Here is a 22,991-nt window from a genome sequence, read left to right on the forward strand (position 1 = left end):
TCACAACGGCGCCGTTGCCAGATCTTTCCACTCTGGAACCCGTTCTCAAAAGATTTCGTTTTGGGGCACCCAAAACGCCGGTGCCGTGTGGACGCCAGGCTGAAACGATAAACAATTTTATCGGATTCACCTGAATCCGTTGCCGTGTGGACAGGGCCATAGACACAGACAACCATTCACACTCACATTCACACTTACGGTCAATTTAGAGTCACCAGTTAACCTAACCTGCATGTCTTTGGACTGTGGGGGAAACCGGAGCACCCGGAGGAAACCCACGGGGAGAACATGCAAACTCCGCACAGAAAGGCCCTCGCTGGCCACGGGGCTCAAACCCGGACCTTCTTGCTGTGAGGCGACAGCGCTAACCACTACACCACCGTGCCGCCCATTATTATTATTATTATTATTATGATTATTAATCCTCGTCATCTTTGAAATTGAGACATAAAAGACCAAGTTCATGATGCACACAAACCTGTTGCTGACTTCTGATTGGTGTAGGGATTAGTTTTGTAGTCAAGACCACCTCAACTGAGACCAATTCATGACCAAGACTAAAATGTATCAAGACCAAGACTCTGAGGGTTTGAGATCAAATCAAGACCAAGACCAAGGCAGGGCCAGACCAGTGGGTGTGAAGTGGGGTGGAAGAGGGGTGACTGCCATTCACAGGAAGAAAATTTTCAAATTAGCAATGAGTCACGTTACTGGTCACATCTGAAACAACGAATTGTACATCCAATCACAGTTACGATGTTAACAAATAAATTTAGTGAAATCCCTGCAGTTGTCGTCTTGACTGGTCTTGAATCAAATCCTGAGTCCTCTCTGTCTGAGACGGAAACAAGACCAAGTAAAAACGTGGTTGATTCCAAGACAAGACTGAGACTTTCAAAAAGTGCAAGACCAAGACCAGTCTCAAGTACTACAACACTAGCCGGGATAACAAAACGCATAATTGGTGAATACATCTGTCGAGTGCTGGTTTACCACTGAACTCTGAATCTATGAGTGCATCTGCAATCAGTTTGTCCCATTAACCTCTGTAAATAATTATCATGAGGCTCTGCCATGACAAGGTGCACCATCATAATCATTTAAGAGTTACCCAAAAGCTTTCTGAAGGTAAGTGAGACCAATGACAACACAACCTTCTATCTGGCTAGCTGAGTGACCGACTCCACACTTCCGCAATCCCTCCTCACAAGCATATCTGATCGCCCCCGCCCCACACCCCTTGCCCTGATCTCTGACAAATCCGGCCCCGGGGAGCTTCCCAGACACAGATACCCCTGTCTGGTGTAATTGATCACGGGTCGTCAGCTGGCAGGTAGAGCAACTGTGCTCTCTGGGAAAGAAAAGGCTGGGAAGATAATAATTTAAGTGACTTTGTGGAGGTCAGGGGAGCAGGCGCAGGGGTCGCATGGGAGTTTGCATGTAGGGCGCGCTTGTTTGCTTTGCTATGTCAGGGCTACAGAGCTGCCGCCTTTCGCCCTTTCTGACTGCACCAAAATAATTGAGTTGCCTTTGTGCTTCTGCTATAGAGGACACTTAAAACCGCCTTTGTTCTGTTCCAGTATTGACGCATATTCTTTTTCCTCTCCAACTTTGCAATGGCCATCGCCATAAATCAGGCAGTTAGAATGTATTAAATTTTAAAAAGCTTCTCTTTTTGATTCACACTGACATCTCCATTAAAGAGGCCAGAACTGATGACTACGGATGGCAGCAGAACGTTCATTCTCCATCCTACCCGAACCCCAACTGTTCGAATCTAAATCAGTGCTGTTTGATAAATGACATATTACCGACATTAGCAGAAGAAAAACCCAGAAGTAGGGGGAGGAGAAACATTTATACATCCAGAAACCATATCCCCAAACTGCCTCGCAGTCTGGAAAAAGCAGAGGGTCTGTAATGTGTAAGCAGATCCTTGCTCAAGCCACGCATCTCCCTGCAGAACGCACAAGGAGCGTGATGAAAGACGAGCCCCAGCAATCTACTGATTACAGTGAGATGTCGTATACCCCCCAGTCAGACACTATCAGCCCTGTTGAAGAGCCTCTTCTTTCGATATCCAACTGCACAAGAAGTGACAGAGATACGGATTTCTTACAACAATTTCTTATGCACGTCTAACTGCGACAAGTGCCTGAAGGTATATTTCTACCTAATAGACAGTTTCAGAGCCATTTCCTGAGAGAAGGCGTAAAAAAAAAAGCAGCCTTTCATGGGCTTCTCTTATCAAGAATAGAAAATGTAAAGAACACACAGGAGGGAAAGCTTATGAACATGGTGTGGTTGAGAGAATGTTCTTGATGCTGGAATGAAGACGAATAGTAGGAGTCGGAGCAGGAACATGAGCAGCTGGAGGAAAGAAACAAAAAAAAAACCAAACCAAAGCTAAGGAAAGCAGGCCATGTTGTTGGGTGAGGAATCACAAAAGGAATGAAAAATGGTGGCAAGCAGAAAGATGCTGATTAGTGCAAAGCTTCCCAGAACGATCTACACGACTCCCTCTTAGAAAAGCTGCTGCGCTGAAGCTATGGGGATGAGCCTTCTGGCCTTCGTTCCCTCCCTCCATCAGTCCCCTAATCAGAGCCTTGGGGCCTGCAGAGGCTATGATTAACAACGGCCAAGACAGTGTAAGTCCTTAATAGTTACAGCCTCGGAGTACTGTAATGCAATTACAGAAGCTGTGGAGAAACAGCTAATGTGCATGCAACTAGCTGGGGTGATATAGATCAGGTATTGAGTTGGGCTGTTTTTAATTCACTTTCCAGTACACAAACAGAGAGCATTAGTTAGATTAGATGGGGCAAGACGGGGAGGGGAAGGGGAAAAGAGGATGCACCCGCAGAGGGCAAGTGGATTTGTTTAACATGGCCTGTCAATTACCATCCAAAACCTTTTGCTGAACGGTTATTTATCTTTAAAGGGCGAGGAAGAAAAAAAAGATGAGACAAAGCAAGGCCTGAATGAGATTAATAAAGGGAAAATGGCATCGACTGCCGTGATTCTCATGCAGACCCACAACGCACCAGGACCGTAGGCAAGGCTTCTGGCTTGGGGACCATCCGAATGATCTATTAGGCCGGGTCGCTTTAATTCCTCCTGCTCTCACCTAATGTACAATGATAGAAGAAGAATAGTGGGGCTTTCAGGCAAAATTTACCCTCGGCCAATCCTAGCCTGGCCCTGCTTACCGTAAGATTGGTGGAGCGGGAAAAACATATGAAGTGCGATATAGTCGGGGGCCAGTCGTAGCCCAAAGAGATGGATGATTTGAAGATCCGAGTGAGAGAGAGAGAGAGACTAAAAGCAAAAGTGGTGCTAAATCCAAATCACTTCCCACATACCTACAAACGGAGGATGCTGCCGAAATCTGCATATGGCCTACATTCTTACTGCTCTTTCAAAAGAAGCTGGTTCGCAGAGGAAAACATAATCTGCAGAACCATTATTGCACAGAAGGGACACTTTGTTTAACTCTGCGAGTCCACACTGCGAGTCCAAATCAATTACTGACATTTTACTACTAAGCTGAAAAGTTTCACCTCATGGGATGCGCTGAAATCTGCAGCGCATGGTGCTAGTTAGTAAATCATTATCAGCCTCATCTTCAGCATATCTCACAGAGAAACAGGAACGGCAGTTTTATCCCGCAGTGGCTCAGGCAAAAGCTTGCTCTTTTTCTCCAGAGGCTGAGCGCGAAAGAAAATGGGGCTACTGTTGTCGCATGAAAGCAAAGCCATCAACCCACACACGTAATCATAACAATATGGCACGGAAGTGCAAGGCACAACAGTATACAGTTTCGGGAGCTGAAATCGTTATCATCATTTGCAGATTACAGGACTGAATGTAATTTTCGTAAAACCAGAGACCAATTTGGAACAAAAGGCATGGAGTTGTGCCAAACTGCTAGGGCTTTTTGAGGATATTATTTCAGAATAACTGTGGAAAAAATCCGCTTCATCTGTAACGTCTTGGTGAGATTTCCAAGATGATAAAAGCCAACAGAAAAAGTGACAGAAAGAGACTGACAGATTAGAAGAGAGGAGAGATGAGACATGGGATGCGACATTGCCTTAGGAATTAGAAAGATCGCATGACTGTGATCACATAGTGATTCATTAGCACTTTCTTTTCTCTGTCTGTCTCTCTCTTTTTTTTTTTCCTTTAAAGTGCCCATGAAACAGCTTGGGAGCCATGATTTGATTCAATATGTTGAGGCATTTCCTTTTGAAACAGGAAGAAACCGACTTCCATAACAGCCAATACCATTCGAGATACGCCACGTCTTTGCTCTTAATAGAACGTAACTCAAAAATGGCTTAGCAAAGCATCTCATCTCATCTCATTATCCCTAGCCGCTTTATCCTGTTCTACAGGGTCGCAGGCAAGCTGGAGCCTATCCCAGCTGACTACGGGCGAAAGGCGGGGTACACCCTGGACAAGTCGCCAGGTCATCACAGGGCTGACACATAGACACAGACAACCATTCACACTCACATTCACACCTACGCTCAATTTAGAGTCACCAGTTAACCTAACCTGCATGTCTTTGGACTGTGGGGGAAACCGGAGCACCCGGAGGAAACCCACGCGGACACGGGGAGAACATGCAAACTCCACACAGAAAGGCCCTCGCCGGCCCCGGGGCTCGAACCCGGAACTTCTTGCTGTGAGGCGACAGCGCTAACCACTACACCACCGTGCATGCATATATATATATATATTTATATATATATATATATATATATATATATATATATATATATATATATATATATATATATATATATATATATATATATATATATATATATATGCACGTTCCAGGCAGTGTTTGGACGCAAGTTGAAATATAGCCACAAGTGGCGATGAAGGACTTGAGCACCTCCGGTATACCAAATCTGGCATGAATCCAACAAACTGCCTAGGAGGAGAACATCAAAATGTAACACGTCAAAACGCACAAAGCCAAAAATAACTCACTTCCTGTTGAGTATGGCTAATATGATATACAACCCCGATTCCAAAAAAAGTTGGGACAAAGTACAAATTGTAAATAAAAACGGAATGCAATGATGTGGAAGTTTCAAAATTCCATATTTTATTCAGAATAGAACATAGATGACATATCAAATGTTTAAACTGAGAAAATCTATCATTTAAAGAGAAAAATTAGGTGATTTTAAATTTCATGACAACACCACATCTCAAAAAAGTTGGGACAAGGCCATGTTTACCACTGTGAGACATCCCCTTTTCTCTTTACAACAGTCTGTAAACGTCTGGGGACTGAGGAGACAAGTTGCTCAAGTTTAGGGAGAGGAATGTTAACCCATTCTTGTCTAATGTAGGATTCTAGTTGCTCAACTGTCTTAGGTCTTTTTTTGTCGTGTCTTCCGTTTTATGATGCGCCAAATGTTGTCTATGGGCGAAAGATCTGGACTGCAGGCTGGCCAGTTCAGTACCCGGACCCTTCTTCTACACAGCCATGATGCTGTAATTGATGCAGTATGTGGTTTGGCATTGTCATGTTGGAAAATGCAAGGTCTTCCCTGAAAGAGACGTCGTCTGGATGGGAGCATATGTTGCTCTAGAACCTGGATATACCTTTCAGCATTGATGGTGTCTTTCCAGATGTGTAAGCTGCCCATGCCACAAGCACTAATGCAACCCCACACCATCAGATGCAGGCTTCTGAACTGAGCGCCGATAACAACTTGGGTCGTCCTTCTCCTCTTTAGTCCGAATGACACGGCGTCCCTGATTTCCATAAAGAACTTCACATTTTGATTCGTCTGACCACAGAACAGTTTTCCACTTTGCCACAGTCCATTTTAAATGAGCCTTGGCCCAGAGAAGACGTCTGCGCTTCTGGATCGTGTTTAGATACGGCTTCTTCTTTGAACTATAGAGTTTTAGCTGGCAACGGTGGATGGCACGGTGAATTGTGTTCACAGATAATGTTCTCTGGAAATATTCCTGAGCCCATTTTGTGATTTCCAATACAGAAGCATGCCTGTATGTGATGCAGTGCCGTCTAAGGGCCCGAAGATCACGGGCACCCGGTATGGTTTTCCGGCCTTGACCCTTACGCACAGAGATTCTTCCAGATTCTCTGAATCTTTTGATGATATTATGCACTGTAGATGATATGTTCAAACTCTTTGCAATTTTACACTGTCGAACTCCTTTCTGATATTGCTCCACTATTTGTCGGTGCAGAATTAGGGGGATTGGTGATCCTCTTCCCATCTTTACTTCTGAGAGCCGCTGCCACTCCAAGATGCTCTTTTTATACCCAGTCATGTTAATGACCTATTGCCAATTGAACTAATGAGTTGCAATTTGGTCCTCCAGCTGTTCCTTTTTTGTACCTTTAACTTTTCCAGTCTCTTATTGCCCCTGTCCCAACTTTTTTGAGATGTGTTGCTGTCATGAAATTTCAGATGAGCCAATATTTGGCATAAAATTTCAAAATGTCTCACTTTCGACATTTGATATGTTGTCTATGTTCTATTGTGAATACAATATCAGTTTTTGAGATTTGTAAATTATTGCATTCCGTTTTTATTTACAATTTGTACTTTGTCCCAACTTTTTTGGAATCGGGGTTGTACGTGACAATTTTGTTCGTCTTGGGGCCCTCTCACACACCTACCAAATTTGACATAGATAGGTGAAACTATATACCGGGTAAAAGTCTCAATGACTTGTGGGGACGCTATGGTGTCCCCCGGACACACCCGGGGTCAAGCCTCCATCCGTGAGTAGTAGTGGCCAGGACTGATGTGTGTACCAAACTTCATGAGTTTTCGTCCAGGGGAATCACCTCAAAAATGGCCAAGTCTTGAAGAAAAATAATAATAATAATAAGTAGAATATAATAAGAATCCTTAGGAAAACGATAGGGCCTTGCATCTTGGTGCAGCACACTCTGGTGGACACCAGAGGCCGGACACCTCCGGTGTTCGGGCCCTAAATATCAACCCAACATGTTTTATTATCAGCATTTTAAATATATACAAGGCTTATTTGTTGCCTAGAATTTGAACAGACTCTCTCAAGCATCTTGCTGTCCAAAGATCTTACTGTCTTTTACTTGAAAAAGTTGCCATAACTGCATTTTTGGCGTCCCAGAGAAACATCTGCATGACTAGCTGTGACTAATGAGAATTTTTTTTCCCCAACTTTCACCAACATTGAACACTCTCGAGCTCTGATAGGTTGTTCGTGAAATTAACTCTGCGTTCTGTCAAGTGCTTCTTAAAGCAAACAGAAGAACCCGAGGAAAAGGTCTGGGCCTTAAAATGTAAATAGTTATGCCCATATTTCACGAGTCCATGTCCCTGCAATCCAATCATTGTAGAAACAACTGCCAGGATGACAAATCGTAGCAAGGACTGCAACAGTCGGCCCCTTGTATTACAATCGGCCCAAAAGCAGCACAAAAGAGATCAGGTTTCCATACAAAATCATTTGCACATGACAAGAGAGAAAAGAAACGTTACATTTGCCACCAGTGAATACATGCTAACTGAGCTAACGTTGTTTTCGAGCCTTAAAGGTTGTTTTGCAGGAAACAAAAGCAGAGCACCAGAAACAAAGTGGTCCACAATAGCTGTGGTTAATGTGCCTGAATCTGTCCTTTCTTACAGAGGTTATGGGTAAGACAACAAGCGCCTGTTCTATCGTTATCGTTCCTTTCCTCTGTTCCTTTTCACCCCCTCCTCCTCCGACTAGCCAAAGTGTTGCTTATGCTGGTGAGGCTTGCCAGTGCTGGTGCGAGTCTGCACAATAAACCACTGCGATAAGTCTGATAAACGTTTTCCGAAATGCAACCAAAAGAGCAAAACTTTCAGCGTTTTATTTAAACGGCAAACATGGTGAGATTTACCGAGGCCCTTTCTTCCAAACGAGAGGTGTCCGAGAGGTGTGTGGAGCCCAAATTTATGTGTATGGTTACTGAAGGCAAGCATGCGAGCACTCATGACTTGTAATTCAAATCTGACAGCTCCCTGGAAGGAAGGGCCCTACCACAGATCGAGCCTGTGACTGGAGCACACGGTGGCAGCCCCCTTTGCTTGGGATCGCTACGTTTCCTCGACCGTAAGTGAATCATTTGTTCACGGTGAAAGAACGGCAAGGGGAATGTTTAATGCTCTGCATAATGGCATATCAGTTTACATCAGCTAGCAGACCTCACGCGGTCAACTTTATGACCTGACTTAAAAACACTGCGTTTCTGAGCAAGGGGAGTAAAAAAAAAAAAAAAAAAAGTGAGTTAATATTAAATGGAAGGATGTGCATGTGTGGCAAATGGAAAGCACTTCACGGAGGTAGAAGCTATTGCACACATGATTGCAGATGGTTGCTTGCTATTCTGAGACTGTTAAAAAAAAAGAACAAGGAAAAAAAAAAAGAAAGTTTGCTATCTGTCCCTGTCCAGCCACTGCAGACTGCTGACTCTCAACTTTACACAAGGCTCAGCGTATCCATTAGATTACTACTTTAGTACAGGATTTATTATTTATCCACTTCCCCTTATGTTTGGAGGTCCTTCTGAGTTCGGGTAGACTCGAGAGAGAGAGCCGCGCTTCATATCCTTCTGGATTCGTCTCCTGTTACTAATTTCCTACAGGACGGGCTTGGATTTAATGTTACCTCCAGCAGCAGTGAAGGTCAGAATTAACAGCGTCTCAGTCGCTGTAAACTGTCCTTGTTACGTTCGGCCATGATTAACAGTGGTTAACTCTTTCAAGGCTTTGCGTTGACCGGCTTCTCATTTGCACTCGCGTTCCCGGTCCCTTTACAGGCAAGATTGAAGTGATAAGCACATCTCTTCGGGTATGGCTTGTGGCAGGTCACGGAGAAAGCCTTCATTATGAGACGCAGTAGCTAGTGCATGACTGTCAGCCAGGCGCCTGTAAAATTAGCCCCAGCGAGCATGGCCCAGTTAAGCACTTCCCAGCTCCTCAGGCCCTGGAGACCAAAATGTTGAGATGTGGCTGTGCTCGAATGTGCTGAGTACAGGTTTAGCAAACATGCTACTAACATCACATGCAGGAAACGCAAACACACAAAAATGCTACCGCAGCAAAGATAATGCCTGGTTTGAAAAAAGAAAAGGCAGCGTTTCAGACCCGGGATGAATACATGCGGGAGGAGGGAAATTCAGCGAAACATAAAAAGCAAATTAGGGAGTTGCAGTGAGTGTAAAAGCAGAAACGTAAACACATGGCTCTCCAGACTCTCATTTAGACTTTCCATTTGAAAATGTAGTGATGGCAGAAATGAGACACGAGTGTCTGCACGATGTGAGAAAACACAAATTAAAAATAAAGGAACTGCTGCATGCATGCTCTTCAAGAGCTTTTTCCACATCTCCTCGGCACTTTTGCACGCACAAAATTTAGCAACTCATTTAACAGATGGGTGATTTAAAAAAAAAAAAAAAAGTGTTTACATTCTGACAAACGTTTAGTGAAATTGTGTACTTGATGGCCTGCGTGGCAGTTTTCGGATCTGTTTCTGTATATAAACCAAGAACAAGATTTATGAAGGGAATTATAAAATATCGATCGTGCAAGATTTGTGCATCTTTATCCTGCTGGAGTCGTCACCCTCACTCTGAAGGAAGTGGGCATGAGGACATGACAGTGGTGCTTTATCTCCGGCTGGGAAGCGATACGATCCAGATGTAGAGGTTTTAGATTAGAAGAAGAAGCCCAAGCAGACCTTCAGCGTAACCTCTGTGACACACACACACACACACACACGTCTCACGGGAGGCCTGTTAAACATTAGAGCCTCTCTGCTCATTTACCTCGCCCCAAAAGTTAACCGAGCATTTCCCCCCAAATGGCTTTGACATTCCCCATAAAGCACCTGCTGGCAGTAATAAGAGGCCTGAGGTTCTGTGCAGTACACAGAGTACAATCAGCCCAAACAGGCCCAGCCCCCTAAGGCAGGGTTGCTCTAATTACACGACGTTATCCGACAGAGACTGGCCTATAGCGTGTAAAACGCCTGATTCCCAATCACCATTCGACAGCACTGACTTTAGGGTCTAGCCTGTAGGGGCACCAACATTGTCCTCTTATCATCACAGACCTGGACCCTTAATGGAAAGCAGAACTGAGACAAGGGGGGGGGGTAAAAAACCTCAAAGTACTGGAACAAATGTATGTTCTTTATTTAAGACCCATAAAAACAGGAAAACGCAAACATTTATCTGTGCTATGCTTTCATCTTCGGTCAGCAGGGCTGAAGAATAACAGAGACAGGGGGGTGGGTGGTAGGGACACACACTGATAAACTGGAGATAGGAAACTTCTCGGGTTTCCAGACAGCCAGCGATCGTTTGAATATTACCCTGCCTTCCTGGAAGCTGAACAGCGGAGTATATTTGTTACAGAAAGTCTTCTATTCCATTCATTATAATTATGGCATGTTAGCATTGATAGCATTGTGCTACAATGACATGCTGCTTGACCGGCCATTCAGCTGCTCAACGCAAAGCCAAGTCAGGACACTGCTAGAAACTATAAACATGATTAATTTGGCTTATATTCTTCACATCGCACACTTTCAACTGCTTGAACGGTCACGAGTGCCTTCACTGTCCTGCTTTTCTTTGTAATGAGGTCTTATGAGCATTAGGGTCTGGTATTAGCAGGCTACTCAGCTGCTTGAAAGCCAATGGATAACTCTGTAAACACATCAAATCCAGTTCATATTGATTTAGGAGTCAAAGTCCTGAGTGCCTTTACTGTCCCGTTTTTTTTTTCTTCCCCTCTCTGCTTTATGTTGAAACGTTCAGCTTTAGAGTCCGGTATTAGCAAGTTAGCATCGTGAGCATTTTAAGCTACACAACAGGCCATTCAGCTACTTGGAGGGAAAAGAAAGGTTAGATATAACCATGTAAACATACAAAATGACACTGATATTCATCTCATCTCATTATCTCTCGCCGCTTTATCCTGTCCTACAGGGTCGCAGGCAAGCTGGAGCCTATCCCAGCTGACTACGGGCGAAAGGCGGGGTACACCCTGGACAAGTCGCCAGGTCATCACAGGGCTGACACTTATGGCCCTTTTCCACTACCCTTTTTCAGCTCGCTTCAGCCCGACACAGCTCGTGTTTCGACTACCTCAGACCGGCGTGACTCAGCTCGCTTCAGCCCTACTCAACACCCAAAACTCGCACGGTTTTCGAGTGGGGCTGAACTGAGCCAAACTGAGCCGAGTGGGGCTGGGGGCGTGAGGAGACACTCCCCTGTGCACTGATTGGTGAGGAGGAGTGTCCTCACATGCCCACACACGCCCCGCGAGCACGCTGGGATCTGTAAACACCGTAAACCCGGAAGAAGAAGAATTACGAGAATTTCTGAAGCCTTACGCGCCTCGCCTCATCTATACGCTCTTGCCAGTATCTGTTGGCGTTGTCGGTGACAACAAGCCACAGCACCAAGACCAGCAACACTAACGACTCCATGTCCTCCATGTTTATTGTTTACTATCCGGGTCATGAGACTACCGCTTAAAAGGTCACTGATGTCACTGTTTACGCCGCCTAACGACATCACGTGACGTCCACCCACTTTCGCTAACTCCACCCAATGTGTCCACCTACTTCCAGCCAGCACGGTTCAGCGCGGTTGTAGTCGAAATGCAACTCCAACAGCCCCACTCAGCTCGACTCAGCCCAACTCAGCACGGCACGGCTCAGCCCGACTCAGCCACGTTGGTAGTGGAAAAGCGGCAATAGACACAGACAACCATTCACACTCACATTCACACCTACGGTCACTTTAGAGTCACCAGTTAACCTAACCTGCATGTCTTTGGACTGTGGGGGAAACCGGAGCACCCGGAGGAACCCACGCAGACACGGGGAGAACATGCAAACTCCACACAGAAAGGCCCTCGCCGGCCACGGGGCTCGAACCCGGGCCTTCTTGCTGTGAGGCGACAGTGCTAACCACTACACCACTGTGCCGCCTAAGGATTTATATATAAAGAGTAAATCCAAGAACTTTTCCTTTTTTGTCAAACTGAACAAGATAGATAGATAGATAGATAGATAGATAGATAGATAGATAGATAGATAGATAGATAGATAGATAGACGAGCAGTTTCTTGAAACTTGGTCGAAATATATTTGCATTTATTGAACTGTTAAAGTTGGTCACATTGACTAAACTGAATTGAAATGTATTATATTACATTACGTGGCATTTAGCAGACGCTCTTATCCAGAGCGACGTATAACAAGTGCAATAGTCAGGCACACAAAGTGCTGAACTTCTAGACAAGAAAGAACAAGTGACAGACCAATACTTAGTGTAATATTCTGCTGAAGTACCAATACTGAGCAAACAGCCAAGGAAACAAACCAACCATACAAAGTACAACTAAATCGAGAAAAATAAAATTCCAACGGCTAACCCCAGGCTAGACCGTACACAGCCTGGGTCGGTCTAAACCAATACACAGTTATTCAGTGGGAAGGGATGCGGTGCCACCTGAAGAGGTGAGCCTTCAGTCTGCGCTTGAAGGTGGTCAAGGAGTCGGCGGTTCTGACCTCAATGGGAAGGTCATTCCACCAAAAGCTCAGACTTCTTCACGAGGTGTAAACCTCAGACTTCTCCCCGATACGATTCTGCTGTGGTCATTCCACCAAGGTCATTATATCACCGCAGAATCGTATCATGGAGAAGTCTGAGGTTTACACCCCTAATCAGTATGCAACATGAAGCCAGACAATAAGGTTCAATTTGGCCAGCAGTCAAGTGCAACTCGTTAGTTAAAAAAAAAAAAAGAATTAATAGTCAATGCTTAGTGCGAAGCCTCTTCATAAAGATACTGATCTAAATTAAATTGACACTCCACCAAAACAGCAGAAGGGCGTGTCAGGTGTCTATGAAAACGGGCTAGTGAGGCATGTTATCTCCGTGCATTAAGCAGGTTTGGGACAGTTCAGTGAGTTTGGCTGGAGAACAAATTGCTTTTAACACCACTCTGTGCTACTCAGTGAGGCAATCCCTGTAGACATCTTCAAAGATTGTGTAGTGGGAGTACCATCAGGGGATGTGAAGGAGAGAATAAAAAGCATAGCACTTGTTCTGGTGGCACTTCAGGCTTCAGCAAAGCAATATGCAGCATGTTCTTAACCCTTTTCGCCCCGCTTCATATTCGTTATCAAGCCGCAACATAAATATTCAATGCACACAGGTCAATCTTTTTGTTTAGTACAAAATAAAAGTGTCATTGCATCATTTCCTGTCAATCACTTCAGTACAGAGAGCTTCAAACCTGTTATTACAGACACATCGATAGCGATACGAGAGAAGGAACATTAGCATCTTCTTAAAGAGCATCTTTACTACAGAGCATGAGGATGACTGACAGTATCAGCGAGCGTGCTCATTAAAAAAATGAGGTGCCATGAATTGTTCGCTGGATTCACAACAGGATTCATGAGTGCGAGCAGTTCACTTCAGCGAGCACTGAGCACTTAGACACACTTTTTGTTCAACAAGTATTTAACAATGAATAGGAATACAATATTATTCTCATTCTCATTATCTCTAGCCACTTTATCCTGTTCTACAGGGTCACAGGCAAGCTGGAGCCTATCCCAGCTGACTACGGGTGAAAGGCGGGGTACACCCTGGACAAGTCGCCAGGTCATCACAGGGCTGACACATAGACACAGACAACCATTCACACTCACATTCACACCTACGCTCAATTTAGAGTCACCAGTTAACCTAACCTGCATGTCTTTGGACTGTGGGGGAAACCGGAGCACCCGGAGAGAGGAAACCCACGCGGACACGGGGAGAACATGCAAACTCCGCACAGAAAGGCCCTCGCCGGCCACGGGGCTCGAACCCGGACCTTCTTGCTGTGAGGCGACAGCGCTAACCACTACACCACCGTGCCACCCCATATCATATTATATTATATTATATGGACATGACTGTTTTACTGGGAAATACACAAATCGTTTTTTTTCATATGCGCTCCATCCAGGACAGGGAGATTCAAAACCATGACATAAATCTCTATATGTCATGTGTGAAGGAATCTATGAGCGAGTTGTTTTGATAAATTTGGGTACTTTTTGTTTGTGAATGTGTTGATATAATAAAAAGAAAATCACACGTTGGCTTGAAGATATGAAGTTTATCTTCTCGTGTTGAAAAACTTGCATTTTTCATATGAAATACCTCGCGGATCTGAGTGACATGTTGAAATAATATTGGCTGGTGTTGAGTGGTATATCAGATATATTCCATTCAGCTAGCATGATACTGACCGAGTCGAAGACAAATTCAATATCATGCTAGCTGAATGGAATATATCTGATATACAACAAAAAAGCCAGTCATTATTATTATTATTATTATTATACATTCCTTTTGGGTGGCGGCACGGTGGTGTAGTGGTTAGCGCTGTCGCCTCACAGCCAGAAGGTCCGGGTTCGAGCCCCGCGGCCGGCGAGGGCCTTTCTGTGCGGAGTTTGCATGTTCTCCCCATGTCCGCGTGGGTTTCCTCCGGGTGCTCCGGTTTCCCCCACAGTCCAAAGACATGCAGGTTAGGTTAACTGGCAACTCTAAATTGAGCGTAGGTGTGAATGTGAGTGTGAATGGTTGTCTGTGTCTATGTGTCAGCCCTGTGATGACCTGGCGACTTGTCCAGGGTGTACCCCGCCTTTCGCCCGTAGTCAGCTGGGATAGGCTCCAGCTTGCCTGCGACCCTGTAGAACAGGATAAAGCGGCTAGAGATAATGAGATGAGATGAGATATTCAGTGCTCATCCTCCACTGGGTAGACTGATGTAATACATGTAGGATAAGCGATATGCTAACAATATTGCATGCTATCAAACCAAATGAATGAAACCGGCCAGAAGGGAATAGAACATGTTTTTATTCCATCGAGAAAGTGTCCTGTATGTATAATAATTCCCGATATTTCTCTCTGATGACGTCACGCCCCGTGCTTTCCTGCTGACTGGACGTGCGTTGTCAAAATGGTGTGGGTTTGTCCATATAATATAAAGAACATTACACGCTGGTGCGAAAACATGAAATTTATCTTCTCATGTTGAAAAATATATCACTCGTTCACTTCGCTCATTCATGATATATACATTCACCACTTGAAGATAAACTTCATATCTTTGCATAATATTCTCTCTCTCTCTCTCTCTCTCTATATATATATATATATATATATATATATATATATATATATATACACAACCCCGATTCCAAAAAAGTTGGGACAAAGTACAAATTGTAAATAAAAACGGAATGCAATGATGTGGAAGTTTCAAAATTCCATATTTTATTCAGAATAGAACATAGATGACATATCAAATGTTTAAACTGAGAAAATGTATCATTTAAAGAGAAAAATTAGGTGATTTTAAATTTCATGACAACAACACATCTCAAAAAAGTTGGGACAAGGCCATGTTTGCCACTGTGAGACATCCCCTTTTCTCTTTACAACAGTCTGTAAACATCTGGGGACTGAGGAGACAAGTTGCTCAAGTTTAGGGACAGGAATGTTAACCCATTCTTGTCTAATGTAGGATTCTAGTTGCTCAACTGTCTTAGGTCTTTTTTGCCGTATCTTCCGTGTTATGATGCGCCAAATGTTTTCTATGGGTGAAAGATCTGGACTGCATGCTGGCCAGTTCAGTACCCGGACCCTTCTTCTACGCAGCCATGATGCTGTAATTGATGCAGTATGTGGTTTGGCATTGTCATGTTGGAAAATGCAAGGTCTTCCCTGAAAGAGACGTTGTCTGGATGGGAGCATATGTTGCTCTAGAACCTGGATATACCTTTCAGCATTGATGGTGTCTTTCCAGATGTGTAAGCTGCCCATGCCACACGCACTAATGCAACCCCATACCATCAGAGATGCAGGCTTCTGAACTGAGCGCCGATAACAACTTGGGTCGTCCTTCTCCTCTTTAGTCCGAATGACACGGCGTCCCTGATTTCCATAAAGAACTTCAAATTTTGATTCGTTTGACCACAGAACAGTTTTCCACTTTGCCACAGTCCATTTTAAATGAGCCTTGGCCCAGAGAAGACGTCTGCGCTTCTGGATCACGTTTAGATACGGCTTCTTCTTTGAACTATAGAGTTTTAGCTGGCAACGGCGGACGGCACGGTGAATTGTGTTCACAGATAATGTTCTCTGGAAATATTCCTGAGCCCATTTTGTGATTTCCAATACAGAAGCATGCCTGTATGTGATGCAGTGCCGTCTAAGGGCCCGAAGATCACGGGCACCCGGTATGGTTTTCCGGCCTTGACCCTTACGCACAGAGATTCTTCCAGATTCTCTGAATCTTTTGATGATATTATGCACTGTAGATGATGATATGTTCAAACTCTTTGCAATTTTACACTGTTGAACTCCTTTCTGATATTGCTCCACTATTTGTCGGCGCAGAATTAGGGGGATTGGTGATCCTCTTCCCATCTTTACTTCTGAGAGCCGCTGCCACTCCAAGATGCTCTTTTTATACCCAGTCATGTTAATGACCTATTGCCAATTGACCTAATGAGTTGCAATTTGCTCCTCCAGCTGTTCCTTTTTTGTACCTTTAACTTTTCCAGCCTCTTATTGCCCCTGTCCCAACTTTTTTGAGATGTGTTGCTGTCATGAAATTTCAAATGAGCCAATATTTGGCATGAAATTTCAAAATGTCTCACTTTCGACATTTGATATGTTGTCTATGTTCTATTGTGAATACAATATCAGTTTTTGAGATTTGTAAATTATTGCATTCCGTTTTTATTTACAATTTGTACTTTGTCCCAACTTTTTTGGAATTGGGGTTGTATCACAAAACCCTCCGTGTACTCATAGTCTGTGTGTAAAAAGAAATGGTAGCCATGCATTCTGTATAGCATTATTTGTAGTCGTTTTCTTGGGAAAAAATGTAACGTGAATGACCAGGACGGCCGACAAAAAAGGAGCCATGTCACTCTTCACTTTGGCCCCAAAAAGAGGCCTCTTAACTGGTAATACCTCTGACATCTCTCTCCACTTCCTGGCCACAATTACCCTCTTCACACAGAGTAAAGACCATCAATTACCTTCCTCTGATCCGTGCCTGTAATTGGGCACTGAGGATCCTCGGTGAAGATTCTGCGTAAGCCGGCGGGGGACAAAAACAAAAAAAACAACAACAACAACAAAGAACCATTCAGGTTTGGGTTTCACAGTGACAGCTATACTACATAGACTGTGATTTTCTGTGCAATCATAACACTGGTGTGATACACAGAGCTGTTTCATGTCGGGGGGGAAAAAGTGCCACGCTTGCACTTTGGTGTGTATGAATGAAGATAGAGGAGTCATTACGGAGAGAGGTATTGGCAGTGTTGACAGACGGGTCAGTCACTTCTGCACTGGAATTTGCGTGAAGTGTTGGTACTTGTGCCGGCCTCCGCTAATGGACTGCTAATAGAACTGAAGCCTTGCACTTTGATGCCTTCCCTGTAGTTATGGCAGTGACAGTGGGTGATTAATTGCACCCAGTCCTTCTCTCAGCTCCGTTTTTTTTTTCTTTCCGCAACAAAGACCCGAGGAAAAAAAAAAAAAAGGAGGCACTTGTCACTGCTTGGCTCACCTACCTGCACAGCTGGATGGAGGAACATCCAGTTTCTTGCCTCAGGTAATACATCTCGAGTCCTTGCGTGACGTCAGGACAGAGAGTTGCAACCTCAGCAAGCTACTTTTCACAGTAATTATCACCCAAAAAAAGAAATCTCCTCAGCATGGGAACGAGCGAGCCACACTCACACTCACACTCGCTCACAGGGAGGCAGAGCGAGGCAAGAAACCAAGTTCTGGAATTTCTGATGACGGCACTTCCTTCTTTGCGCCATCCATGGCCTCCCATTCCTGCGAATAAAAACTGTCCTACATCATGTCATCCTGAGGGAATTACCTACACTGGGTCATTACGTGATAGTCTTCTGTGCACACAATGCCGCCTTTGTGCGATGACTGCTACTGCGATCGTATTATTACTCCCAACTTCAAAGGTTGCATTCAGGCTTACTTGGATGTTCTTACACTTAGTGAGTGATATACAGTGTGTGTGTGTGTGTGTGTGCGCGCCCTTGGACTGGGAATATTTTCACTGCAATCAGGCTCCGTAAACAAAACTTCGAAGGCAAAGCGGAAGAAGGAAAAGAAGAGCGGAAAAAGTGAACTCATGCTATGACCAACTTTGCAAGCTTTGTGGCTTTCGACTCAGGGTCGACTTTCTGCGGTCATTATGAGCTCCGAGGGAGGACAAACAACGAGCCCTTGTCTGGAATGTTACATGCGCAGCTTTCCCTAATGCTTCCCAAAGGTTTTATAGGAGCGTTCAATGAATAATGAAAGAAATAACCAGATCTGTCCAGAAATCACAGCTTAGCGCCCGGTCAGAGAGGGCTTGAATACGTTTTCCAAGAACCATTTACACACATTTGGTATCTCCATATTCAAACAGACAGACAGCCTACTTCAGCCCCAGATCTTCATGCTATTCCATCCGGGTGCCAGAGAAACCATCACGCATTTCCATGACGGATTCTCAGAGCTAGACGGAAATTCTCTTCATCCCGTCCAGCTCCCTTTTGACTTGCATGACATTCATTCATATTCAGACGGTTCTGCCTGAGGTGTCAGTTATTTCACTATACTTTTGGATCCACCCTGGTTTATTCTCTCTCTCTCTCGTGTCTCTCGTCTCTCTCCAAGGCAAGCTGAAACCCCAATGTCAGGAGAGCACCGAGACAATCTGGGATTGAGCACTTCACTTCCTGAGCCACTGTAAACTAAATTCAGTACACTTGATTAAAACAAGTGTATGGTGAGAGGAAAATTCGAGGGGTGATGGAAAAGCTTGAGGAGCAGAAAAGGGAAGAAAAGTGCAAAAGAAATCTTCAGCGGTCTGAATATGGAGGTTGGTGACTGTTCACGAATTCCAGCGACTCTTTGAATACCTAAATTTCAGTAGTGCTGTGAAGATATCGTGAGTGATTTGGAAAAGGAAGAAAAAACAAAACATGTGGCCCATTAATTAGGTGCAAACAATGTTTTCTGGGAATATTGACTTCTTAATGGACATGAAGGACCTGGTTCATGTTTCCTTTGTAGTCGATTGTGCCACTGGCTCTGGAATGGAGGGATTATGTCATCTTGCGGTGTCCTTCAGAAAGCGGATCTGGGTAGCTTTCTTCCTTTCCCATGTTACACATTAACGATGTAAACCTTCTGGAATAAGGTTGGTTTTCCACGCAAATATTAGCCATCCTAATGATGGTCTGTCTTTTAATAGTCTTAACTCAGCGCTTGTGTATTTTCATATTCAATTTCAAATGCCTTGTTGGGTTTTGTCTTGGATTTGGTCGCCCATAATTGCATTCCCTTTGTGATCGTCATAACTACAAGATCAGCAGAAGTCGGCCACCTGTGCTGAGAAGAAAAAAAAAAAAAACAAGACCTTTCTGAAAGTCTTTAATCCTCTGTCAAACATTTGCCAGAGTGGAGATTTAGCAAACTGGCTTTTAATGGAAACAGAGGGTCTTTACGTTGTCTCTTCGTCGTCAACATGATGGCTGAAACTGTTTACCCAGATAACAATCAGCTCCGTCCCTTAAACCTAGAGGCCCCTGGAGCTTCTTCTTTAAATGGCAAAGAATGAAGACATGAAGGTTTCATGTCTTAACCTGACATCTGGAACATACCAGACACAGAAACCTGACTCGGGAGCATCAAGGGAACATAAAGAGACGAAATGTAAAACCATGTCGAGCATGATGGGGAAGACTCATCAGCAGTTAACAAAAACAAGCTCATGGATTTGCTGCCATGCCCAGCATTAAACAAACAAACAAACAAACAAACAAACAACACGAGTTTAATTCTGAATTATTGATAAGAACAGGTCGAGAAAAAGCAACGACAGAGACTCAGACTGCCTGAAACACGAACATGAATTTCTGATCCATTAAGCAGAATTATACATCACTATAAATAATATCAAATTACTCAAACAGTTCGAAAGCAATGTTAATCTGTAATCATACGGGTTTGAGTTTGGGTCTCGTCAAAAGTCCCAGTGCTCCAGAACATCGAACTGCCTCAGGAATGAAACGTTACGCTGTTCATGGACCATACAGCGTCTTTTGGACCTAAGGGTTCAACTCGAGACCTGAAAATCGCCAACATGTCAAGAAACGAGTCCAGAAAGCATGCGTAGAAACCTTTACTCCGGCACAGAAAGCAAAAAGCCTGATGTGATCCCACACTAAACACACATCAGTGAATTAAAACGAGTTAATCAGACATTAACTCTTCAGGCACGACACTTTTATGCTTCATGGCTCAAATACAGAATATATAATATAGAAATAATTAAGTCTGATTAGTGAAGCTAATGACTCGGAATTGCCAGCAGACTTATCAGGACCGTTTAGGACATCGCTTTATGCCAAAGTTTGACCAGAAATGTTGAAAGAAAAGGCAAGCACAAAGAATAATCACGGTCAGAAAATTAGATGTATAGGATCGTTCGATGCGTTCGCAGAACAATAGCACAAGCAATGAGGAGAGCAGCAACACTGGGGTCATTTCTCAGAGGGCCACAAGATGAGCAATAATAATAATAATAATAATAATAATAATAATAATGTGTAAAGAATATTTCTCAAACACAGATTTTTTTTAAAGGGTTTTTGCAGTATGATCAGAACATTTCACCTCATAGTCATAGATTTTTTTTAATTACAATTTTTTTTTCCTCACAAAAAAGTGCACTTTTTGCACTTATATATATATATATATATATATATATAAGTGCAAAAAAGTGCACTTTTTGTGAGGAAAAAAAATTGTAATAAAAAAAAAAAAATATATATATATATATATATATATATATATATATATATATATATATATATATATATATATATAAAATCCGATAATTTTTTTTTTGCAAGTGCGTGCGTTACGGCAAAACAAACAAACAAACAAACAAATCAAATCAAATAATACGAAGCACGCCTTGGTTTGAAGTTCTTTAACTCGCCATGTTTGCGCGTGATGGAATTTTTTCTGACGTCACAACATCAAAGACATTTTTTTGTTTGTTTGTTTGTTTTTTGAAGTCCGCACGCGCCACGCCAGGATTCATTCATGCCGCGCGCTCGCCCGTCTTTCCGCGCGCGCGCGTGTCTACCGCGTCGGGGAGCGAAGCGCGCGCTCTCTCCTTACCTTGAGCTCGAGCGCTGCTGACGGACACGGCGAGCAGAAACAGCGCGGAAACGATGCGCGCGCAGAATCCAGCGCACCCCGGGTGTCCTCGCGCAGTCTGCTTACTAGTCTCCCCCATGACAGCACCGGGACAAACCCGCCGACTCAGACGCATCAGACAGACTGATTACAGAGTCGCGCGCGCGTCGTGTCGCGTCGCGTCTTGTCGCGTCACGTCACGTCGCTGCGCTTCCACCAAAAACTTTGCAGCGTGATCGAAATGAGGACTTCGCAAACCAAACGTCCTTCAGGAACTGAAGTCTGTAAAACACTTTCGGTCGGTCACAGCGCTTTGGCTAAATAATAATAATAATAATAATAATAATAATAATAATAATGTCAAGAAGTATCCTCCCCGATCCGCTCTCTCTCTCTCTCTGTGTGTGCCGCAGCGCTGAGGTCAGGATGAGCGACAGGACTGAAGGTGGGGCGCTGAAGTTGGGCTCCTCATCCGGTTAAGCGGCTCCCCTTCACCTCCGAGTCAAGCGCGCGCGCTTCGCGTTCTGATCGAGTGCTGGAGCAGCGCGCGCCTCTCCGTCAGCGCCATGCCGCTTCCACCAATCCAAACACACACACACACACACACACACACACACTCTCACAGAGAGAGAGAGAGAGAGAGAGAGAGGCGGTGTGTGGCGAGGAGAAAACCCGACGCGGATAACACAATAACGGAGCGGATGATCAACCTGTACACAAGCTGCGGAATTAACGGGGATAAAACCCAAGAACATTCGGCAAAGAAAAACGACGCACTGGTGCATTTCACTGAGCCAACAGGATGATGAATGATGTGCAGATGTTTGGTGCATCATCAAACAATTCATCATGAAAGAAAAAAAATAGAAGGCCTTTCTGTGCGGAGTTTGCATGTTCTCCCCGTGTCCGCGTGGGTTTCCTCCGGGTGCTCCGGTTTCCCCCACAGTCCAAAGACATGCAGGTTAGGTTAACTGGTGGCTCTTAAGGCCAATTTGTCCTTCGCAGACGCTCTGCGCGCACCTCCCAAAAATTGTGACCACCGCAGAAGCCTCGCAGACAGCGTCGCAGACAAGAGGGCTCTGATTGGTCCACTCTACATCCGCTGTACACGCACTTCCGCTTCCCTACTTCCCCGGTTTGTTTTGTTTTCACGACCGCCATTTTTAAAAACACGAGCGAAGATGGAGCAGCACGAAGAGCGGTTGATCGAGGAAGTGAGGAAGTACGGACATCTATACGACTCCAGTTCTAGTCACTATAAGTAACCGGAGGATAAACACTCCACTAACCACACCCACCAACTACTCCTAGCGATTTCGCGACTTTGCGCCCCCTTGCATTGTGGCGGTGAATAACATCGCACACGCCTATTACTCCCCGCTCAACGATAAATTACAACTGTCTGCGAAAAGCTATCTGCGAAAGCCTTGTCGCAAGAGCATGCAGAGGCCCTTATACCCTGTCCACACTAGGGATTTTGTACCGATACGATACTACTTTCGTACCGCAACACCTGTCCACACTAGCAACTATACCGGTACTGTAGCGGTATAACTGTATCAGTATTGCTGTGTTCACACTTATACCGGTACGATAGTGGTATAACTGTATCGATACAAAGTATACCGGTACAGTTTAGTGCATC

At 44.3% G+C, this 22,991-nt stretch overlaps 1 protein-coding gene across 2 annotated transcripts in view; it reads right to left on the bottom strand.

Annotated features, from left to right (window-relative positions):
• unc5cb (unc-5 netrin receptor Cb) overlaps positions 1-21,918 on the bottom strand; it is a 273,678-nt gene extending 251,760 nt beyond the window's left edge. For both annotated transcript variants that reach the window (XM_060909499.1, XM_060909500.1), the window contains exon 1: positions 21,329-21,918. In XM_060909499.1, the coding sequence (XP_060765482.1) occupies positions 21,329-21,482 (154 nt within the window). In that variant the 5' untranslated portion in view covers positions 21,483-21,918. The remainder of the gene's footprint in view (positions 1-21,328) is intronic.
• Between the last annotated feature and the right edge of the window lie 1,073 nt (positions 21,919-22,991).

The sequence above is a fragment of the Neoarius graeffei genome, chromosome 25 (genome assembly GCF_027579695.1).
Source record: "Neoarius graeffei isolate fNeoGra1 chromosome 25, fNeoGra1.pri, whole genome shotgun sequence".
In the NCBI taxonomy this organism is placed as follows: domain Eukaryota; kingdom Metazoa; phylum Chordata; class Actinopteri; order Siluriformes; family Ariidae; genus Neoarius; species Neoarius graeffei.